Source organism: Quercus suber, unplaced genomic scaffold (genome assembly GCF_002906115.3).
Source record: "Quercus suber isolate HL8 unplaced genomic scaffold, Cork oak 2.0 scaffold_238, whole genome shotgun sequence".
Lineage (NCBI taxonomy): Eukaryota > Viridiplantae > Streptophyta > Magnoliopsida > Fagales > Fagaceae > Quercus > Quercus suber.
Genome location: NW_027069695.1, coordinates 517761 through 526844, shown reverse-complemented (window position 1 = coordinate 526844; position 9084 = coordinate 517761). Strand labels below are relative to the sequence as shown.

General features: G+C 33.1%; 1 protein-coding gene across 1 annotated transcript; it reads left to right on the top strand.

Moving 5' to 3' along the window:
* Window positions 1-3322: 3322 nt before the first annotated feature.
* LOC112024809 (senescence/dehydration-associated protein At4g35985, chloroplastic) lies at window positions 3323-6494 on the top strand. The gene is given in 6 exon segments (XM_024057462.2): window positions 3323-4072; window positions 5281-5408; window positions 5525-5619; window positions 5622-5690; window positions 5787-5871; window positions 6329-6494. Coding segments are annotated over 6 exon segments (1119 nt in total). The 5' UTR covers window positions 3323-3496.
* The last annotated feature ends 2590 nt before the right edge of the window (window positions 6495-9084 follow it).

Genomic DNA, 9084 nt, shown 5'->3' with positions numbered 1-9084 from the left:
TAGAAGTGTTTTTTTTGGAGCGTTTGAGTCACAATTCTCAATTTAGGATGTTTAAACACTGTATTTAGAGAGCTTTTCAAGTAACATTGTTCAATAGTTTATTTTGTAAGTATTTAGAAAAGTGTGGGACTCACTTGATAAGGCCTAACATTAACTACAACTCTCTCTCACGCTGACCAATTACCAACATGCCTCATCTTTTCTTCCTTTTTCTTTATTTCTTTCTTTTTATTTCTTCTTCTTTTTCACGCTTCCTTCTCTCTTCACTTTCAAATTTCTTTATGTCTCTCTTCACCTCCATTACTTCTCATCTCAGACCCACATCCAGAACCCATGTGCGTAAGAAAGGTTTTGTATGCATTCATTAAAGGTGGTAGCCCCTTCTCTCTCTTTCAATNCTCTTCACCTCCATTACTTCTCATCTCGCTCTCTCTCTCTCACGGTCTTTTTCTTCCTAGAGGTTTTTTTTTTTTTTTTGGGCAAAGGATTCATTATTTTTTTTAGAAGAGTAATGAGAGTGGGCTGCTGTTTTTTTTTAAGCAAACGATTGTGGTTTTTTTTTTTTTTTTTTAATAGGAGGAAGAAATTTTCTGAAGAGGAAGAAGAGAGCAGAGGAAGAAAAAGAATTGAAGAAGACCAACTAGAAATAGCGTGGGAAATTCTCTTCTCTGATAAATATTAATAAAATAATTGTAATGTCAGAAAGTTACTACTTTAAAAAAAAAAATAAATACATACACATACCAAGCACACAATTATCTTTTTACACATCTTAAAATATGTTGTTGAAACATGGTACCAAACACATTTTTTGTATTATGAGTATTTTAAATACGTATTTTTACAACACTTTTTAAACCATAGTTTTCACATCATTTTAAATAACAATACTTAAAAACTATTACCAAACAAGCCCATTATTTGCCAAAACACACGTAATGTGGCTACCAAACTAACACTTGGCATAGTCGCCAATTTATGTGTCATCATCTCTAGGATTATGAGTGGCTTTATGCCTACAATATGCTCTTATCAATATAATTATTTTTATAGTATAAACAATATGGCTACTTTAATTTTGTTATACATGCAATATAATTTTGTTACACACACTATTACTAACACACAACTCAAGTCAAGATTTCAATTTAAAATAAGTTGTGTTTTACTACACGTGTAAAAGTTATTTTTCTATTCATTAACCTCTAGACATTGAAAAAGACATAGGTATCAGGCCAAGTTATGTAGCCATTAGTCATTAACCATTTCTCATTATGCAAAAGTCCTTAGACCATGTACTCCTTCAACTATTATGATAGCATGGTAGAGTAATAATGTTAGATATAGGTGAGCGGCTTCATTTAGCATCTAGGGACCACTACTCTAACAATAGGAATATTATTGAATACTCCGAGGGTATTATAAATGCGTACTTCCCTCTTTCACATAAATTATGGGTTCCATCATAAATTTAATTAATAAGATCTACTACTATGTGAGTATGTGAGAGAGGGGAATACGCATTTATAGTACTTCGAGAGTACTTAATAATTACCCCAACAATAACATAATTTTGGATATATTCTCGCAAATTTAAACAGAAGCGTGTGCATGAAGAATCTTTTTAAGACATTATTGTGCAATGAGAAGGAATTATATTGTCCAATGCAAAGGCAACGCATCTTTACAACTTCTCTCCCCTACTAATACAAAATGGTGATAAAGAAGACCTAAGAAACAGCAATTCTTCATACGTTTGGAGCTTCCATTTTCCAAATAGCTCTCTTTCGCTTCTTCTTTCTCTCTTGTAATTGTAAATAGATTCATCAGTGTAATTTATTCTTCAAAACGTAGTGGGATTATCAGGGTCAGCTCTACAGTATAGGTGAATAAGGCAGTCATCTAAGGCCCCAAAGTAGAAAAAAGTTCTTAAAATTTAACCAATAGAGTTATTTATTTCATTGTAATAATATTAATTAAGCCTAAGTGCCTAACTATTAACTAATAAATAAAATAATATTTTTTATCATATGAAAAAGAAGAAAAAAGAGAGAAAAATGCTACGTCTATAATATTTTTCACAAAAAATTTTAAATGTTAGTTGTTATTGGCTGTTATTAGTTGGCAAAAAAGTAATTTCAGTGGTGGGTTCAAATTAAAACTAGTAACAATTTAACACCTATGAATTGTTGTAAAAATATTGTGAATGTTGCATTTCTATAAAAGAAAAAAGCAATGCATAGAATTTCACATTATTTTTCACAAAATTGAGCTAGCAAATTTTTACTTGTTTGTATTTAAGTTCACCACTAACATTACCTTTTTTACTTATCACTACCAATCTATCACATCAACAGATGTGAAATGTTTTGTTAAATTTTTTGTATCTATAGACTTTCTAAAAAATAAAAAAAAATCTTTGTGATTAATTAGTAATTTTATATCTAAAACAAGAGAATAGAGTTTAAATAAAAAATATGCATATTTATATATATAAAAAGTCTCAAATTATTTTTCGTCTAAGGACCCCAAATGCATCAAGCCGCCTTTGGAGATTATTCAACTGGCCTCAGCTCTCAGCTCATGGTTTTCTCCCACTCAAACCATAAAAGGTTTCCATTAAAAAAGAAAAAGTTTTATTTTTTATCTTGCTCGAAATATATATTTTCCCTTGCTTCAACTTTACTCTCTCATTTCCAAGCACTAGCATCCAGGTGTTGTGTAAATGCCTTATCCATTTGAAATTACCCATGTAAACTCTTATATATATTAGAAAAGTTCAACTATAAATCTGTTAAAAAAAATTTCAATTTTTATTTATTTATAAAAAATGCTAAAATTATTACAAATTTTATTTCAGAACTTTTAATGACAATAAGTCAACACTATAATAAATAAATGTTTGAATTATTTTTGTGGTACAAATAAATTTTGTTATGTAACAGTATCTCTAATATCACTTTTCTCCTGTTTCGATTTATGCCATTCAAACATTGGATACTGGGCAACTGTGGCCCGCTACTCTCTATTTGGTTAGCAAAAGAAACTATAATTCTATAAATCCTCCCATAAATCATAATGGAGCTAACCAAGGACAAGAAAGTCAGATGAGCCCTGTCTAATCACTGCCAACAATGGTTGTAAGTTGTAACATGTAAAAGAACTCAGCAGGAGTAGTAGCGTTAAAATTTTAAATCTTATGTTCACATTGTAGTGAGGCGTCGGCGATGACAAACCATCACATTCACATGCAGTCTGTCATGCACTCATGCTCTCATTTTTTTCTCCACCGAAAGTCACATATCTTAACCCAAAATCATTCATTAGGAATAATAGGAATAGGAATAAAATAAAGCTCTACAACTCAAAAAAGAATCAATCACCGTTTCACTTTTCTTCTTATAGTCAATCCGCTTTTCATCTTTGTACCTATCCCTTTATACCACAAATAGTTCCCTTCTAACCAAAGAAAGTAGCAACAACAGCTGAGAAGAAAATGGGCTGTTTCAGCTTCTGCAACTCCAAAACCCCATCTCCCGTGCAAACTTCCTTCTCTGAAGCTATGCAAGAAAACCCAGAACCAAGATATCTCAAACAAGAGGTTCTTTTACGTATACCAGGAAGCAAAGTACATCTGATGGATGAAGGAGAAGCTGTAGAACTCTCAAGCGGAGAGTTTATGCTTGTTAAAATCTCAGATGAGAATGTTTCTCTTGCAACTATCATAAAAGTTGGTGAGGATCTTCAGTGGCCTTTGACGAAGGATGAGCCAGTAGTGAAGGTTGATGCTTTTCACTACTTATTCTCGCTGCCAATGAAAGATGGTGATCCTCTGAGTTATGGAGTCACTTTTTCTGAGCAGTCTGGTAGCAACTTGGGCTTTCTGGACTCGTTTTTGAAGGAGCATACGTGCTTTTCTGGTTCGGAATATGCTAGAAATAAAAATGTTGATTGGAAAGAGTTTGCTCCGAGGATGGATGACTATAATAATGTGTTGGCCAAGGCAATTGCAGGGGGGACTGGTCAGATTGTTAGGGGGATATTCAAATGCAGCAATGCTTACACCAACCAGGTTTGTTTAGGAATTAAAATATCGAAACATGCAAGAGAAATGAGGAAATTTAGTTGCTTTCTTGGTTGGTGTCAGTCATCACAATTAATTGTATTAGTTCCTGAGGTTTACATTAGAAAAGAGAGAATTTTAAGATAAAAGTACCACAAAAAAGAAAAAAAGAAAAAAAACTGTTCATAAGTGACATAAACGCAATTCATGAATAAATTGCACCTGTTGTCCCTTAAACGTCCTGAATTCAATTTTGGTTCCACAAATTTAGAAAGAATTGTGATTGTGATTGCAACAATTGTTTGCTTTAAAAGTGACCCTGGATTGTATGTCTTTGCTTCTGCACATTTTTTTTTCGTTTATGCCTCTTAATCTTTGACTCTTTGTTGTTGTTTTGTATTGGTATTTTATTATTGAAAGTGGTCCCTTAGTTGAGTTTGTGTATATTGTTTTGCATGACAGTGGTGCCTGATTGTCATGTTTTAAACTTAAGTTTGTGTATATTGTGTGTTTATGTTTTAGGAAGGATGATTTTGAGTTCATGACTTTTATGTGCTATGGAGGGAATTTGTGGACAGACCGAGATTTATTAAGTATGTTGGAGAAGAGATAAGGTGTTACAAAAACTGTTTCTCTGATAAAGTGTCACTGATGGAGACAATAAAATGGTGAGAGAGTTGGGGCACGTATGAGAAGCGTGACATTTTAGTGCATATGATACTTGCCCTCCCCTTTGAAACTGGGATAAGACCCTTAGAGAATGATAATGATGGGGTGAACATGGTAAATGCAAGAAAAACATGGACAGAAGTCGGACGGACCAAATTAATGTCTTTAAATATTTTGGGGACCAAAATGATAATTTTATGGTAAATTCATCAACTGAAGCCTAACACAACCCATATTGTTTGAGAAAAAGAAAAATGGAGAGCACAAAGCAACTAAAAAGACATGATGTATCATATGGATTTCTTGCTAAAATTCTTCTTCAGCTAGTTGAATTACTGCAAGACAAAGGGAGAAGATAACATTGCACCTAAATTCAAGCCAACAATGATTTGAAGATCTCGCGTAACTATGCTCATACTCGATACCAGAATTACCATGTCACATCATAAAATCTAGTCTTTTTAATTATGATCCGGTGAAAAAGATAAAATCTGTTTTCGCCAGAATACAAGTATCATTCTATACATAAAGATCAAGGACAATTGCAGGTCCAAAAAGGAGGAGAAATGATTATAACTACAGCTGTGGAGGAGAAAAATGGTGTCAAACCAAGAAGTAATAGCAATAGAAGTGCGGGTGCCACAAAGAAGAGTGGAGTCAACAAAAGCTTAAAACGGTATTTCAATTCCCAAATAATTTAGCTGTTTCATTAGAATATTGTGTAAACATGAATTTCTTTATACTTATGTTTTTTGCTGAAGGTTGTTATTGTGTTTTGCTGTTTGTTTTTAGTGTGAGAAAGCTGTCCAAGATGACAGAGAAGTTAAGCAAATCCATGCTTGACGGTATTGGTTTTGCCACTGGATCAGTGATGAAACCTGTGGTTAAATCCAAGCTGGGAAGGCATTTCTAAACATGATGCCAGGAGAGGTCCTCTTAGCTTCACTTGATGCTGTCAGTAAGTTTAAACCTTATCAGATTTACAGCGAGAAAGTCATGTTTTAAATAGTATATAAATTCATAGAATTAAAGTGATCCATCTTGCCAATTACAGACAAGATTTTAGATGCGGCTGAAGTAGCTGAAATACAAGCTCTGTCTGCCACCTCCAGGGCAACAACCAGAATGGTCACAAAGAGGTAAATCTATAAACAAAACATATAAACGTGTGTGAATATAAGCCATTTTAGAGATATGGGGAGCAGCAAGCAGCATCTTGTGCAGAGTTCAAATATATCTTTTGATTCATCAATTACTCATTCATTTAAAATCTATATTATCAGATAATTAGATCATAAATTTGATCTATCTATACTTTTTGAGTAAACTTCAGTGAAGATGCATAGTTCATAGATATTTCTATGGTCTTATTACTAAATGGTATATTTTCTACACTATGATCTTTGTATTTTGAGCAGCAACTCATAAATGATACATTTTTGTTCGAAAGCTAGAAATATTTGTCAAACTCTATGAAGCATTCTTTGTGCTTCTTGTTTTTAATCTTTTTTTTTCCCTACTAATGATAAATTTTTGATATTTTCACCCATGTGTTTTTTCATCTGTAACTTTTTATTTGCTTTTCTTGAGCACCAGATTTGGAGAAAGTGCAGGGGAGGCCACTGAGGATGATTTTTATTTTTTTTATCCCTCTTTTCAAATCCTAGTTCATAACATTTACATTCATTTTGATGGAAATACCTTTGCTAATGCAAAAGTGAGGGAAATAGACCTACAAGGCTGCCAGCTATGGCTACATTAATCTTGATTTGCCTGAAAATTTGTATCGTGTCACATCTCATCAGATTATTTTTTGTGGACTAGTTGTAGTGCGTTAAAGATGCCAATACCAGGAGTCTAGCTCATGTAAACAAGAAGAATACATACATGTGAGTATATATGTTAACGTTTGTGTATATATATATATATCTTTGATTTAAATACAGTGGGATCTTGTTTCGTCTCCGTTTAAACTGCTATCTCTGTCTAAATTTATATTAAAAAAACGGATACCTGTTTGCTATTTCTATAATTACAGTTGATAATCATATTGTTATAACTTTTTTTTCAATACCAAGATAAAAGAGAGTTCGAGAACATTACCAGAAGCGTTACAAAATTGCTGGATTAACCCAGCTTTGGTGTACAGGCATATTCGAAGCTACTAAGGCTTTATCTATTATGTCAGACATGGAACAATTTTAATTGTGAGATCTAAACCATGTTGTTGTAGGTAGTGTAGATCAGCTAGCATTGTTTGCTCTTGTCATTGAGGTTTCCTTATGTTATACAAGACCTGTTCCATCACTACAAAAAAACGCGGGCTATAGCCGCGTTTACAAAAAACGCGGCTATAGCTAACCTATAGCTGCATTTGTTAAATTCTCATGCTATAGCTGCGTTTTTCAAAAACGCGGCTATAGCTAACCTATAGCCGCGTTTCTAAACGTGGCTATAGGTCCATCTGAATAATTCTTTTTAAAAGGAACCTATAGCTGCATTTTCTAAAAAAAGGCGGCTATAGCTGACCTTTAGCCGCGTTTTTCAAAAACGCAGCTATAGGTACAGCCAAATAATTTTTCTACCGATAAACCTATAGCCGCGTTTTTTAGAAAACACGGCTATAAGTCCAACCGTATAAATATGTCACTAAAGCGTGACCTATAGCCGCGTTTTTAAAAATGTCGCTATATGTAACACCCAAAAAAAAAAAAAAAAATTCTTAAGCTTTCCCACGTGCCCCATCCTTTCCCACCTATATCCCCACCCACCCCACTTTTCTTGGTTTCTTGGTTCAAAACCAGTCTTGTTCTAGAAACACCATAAAACATATTTCTAACTACCTAAGTGAAATCACTATTATTAGTACTGCCACTCAAAGAATTGAAGAGAGGACTAAATAAAAATAAGATCACTAGAAAAGGTACAATAAAAAGAACAGTAACATCACTAGAAAATAGGTGGGCAAGCATTATTTTCACTACAAAAGAGTTCATAGATGATAAAGACAGAATTGAGGCAGTACCTTGTTCCTATTAATGTGAATTCAAAGAAGTCCCAAGCTCATAAAAACAAGGGACCCAGTTGAGCTTTTCAATTGGCTTTGGAATGAATGTGGAATTTGAGGCAGCTCTACTTATATATTTCCTTCAAACATATTGACTACTTGCCCCATGGTTGGCCCATCTCCAAGGTCATCTTGGATGCACCAACAGGAAACTTTGCAAGCTCTAATGAGCTGCTCCATTTTGGTACTTCCTTTTAATTTGTAATCTAACAGAGTTAAAAGGTCTTCCCCCTTCTTTAGTGCAACTATAACTTGAGTTGGGAAGTAGTTATCAAATTCATCATTTGGCATACCACTTCTTTTACCAAATATAATCTCAAATAGAACTTTTCCATAGTTATATACATTAGCTTTAAAGTGATAGCTTCAACGTTGATCCATTATTGTGCAAAATAGCACATAGTTCCTTTTAGATTGGTTAGAACCCAACTAAAATCCCGACTAATCATCTTTGCAAGACCAAAATTGACCACTTTTGGATGATACTCAACTTCCAACAATTTGTTATTGGGATTGATGTCACAATGTATGGTGAAATCTTGGAAACTCTACTCAAGGTAGGCCATCCCTCTAGCCGCCCCAATTGCAATACAATATCTTGTCTTCTAATCCAAAATCTTAGAAACGTTTTGGAACAAATGAGACCCTAAAGAACCTTTTAGCATGCAATCATAAAAAGGATATCTATTTGAATTAGCTACACAAAAACTAGAAGTGTGAATTTTTGCGTGGAATTGCTTGTCCCTTTGCCATTGAACATTGACATGCTAGAGTATTAGTATTTTATCGTTGCAATAACTTTTAAAATTTTGTTGTAATAAACTATGTATTGCAACGAAATTAATTGTTAAAACAAAATGTACATTTATCACAACTAAATGTGTTGTTGCAATAGGCCAAACTCAAAACAATAACATTTTACTACAAAATTTTTTGTTACAACACCTTAATGTTGTTGCAATAACTTATTACCAAAAAATGTCATGATTGCAATAACTAGTATCCATTATCCCATACAATAACATTATTTTTAAAATATCAAAACTTTTGTTACAATAATTTTACTATAACAACATATTTTTCAACTTTGACTTTATTGTAACAAAAAATGTTGTAATGATAATTTTTTGTTATAGTGGGGTCTAATTAAGAATCAAGTTTCCTAAAACTCAATTGATCTACTAAGTTTCGGGTTTACGAAAAGTTCATTTAAACTAATTTTGTGTCTTCGTATTGGACTTGGAATATGCAAGACTTGTAATTTGTTTGTAATTTGCCAACACTT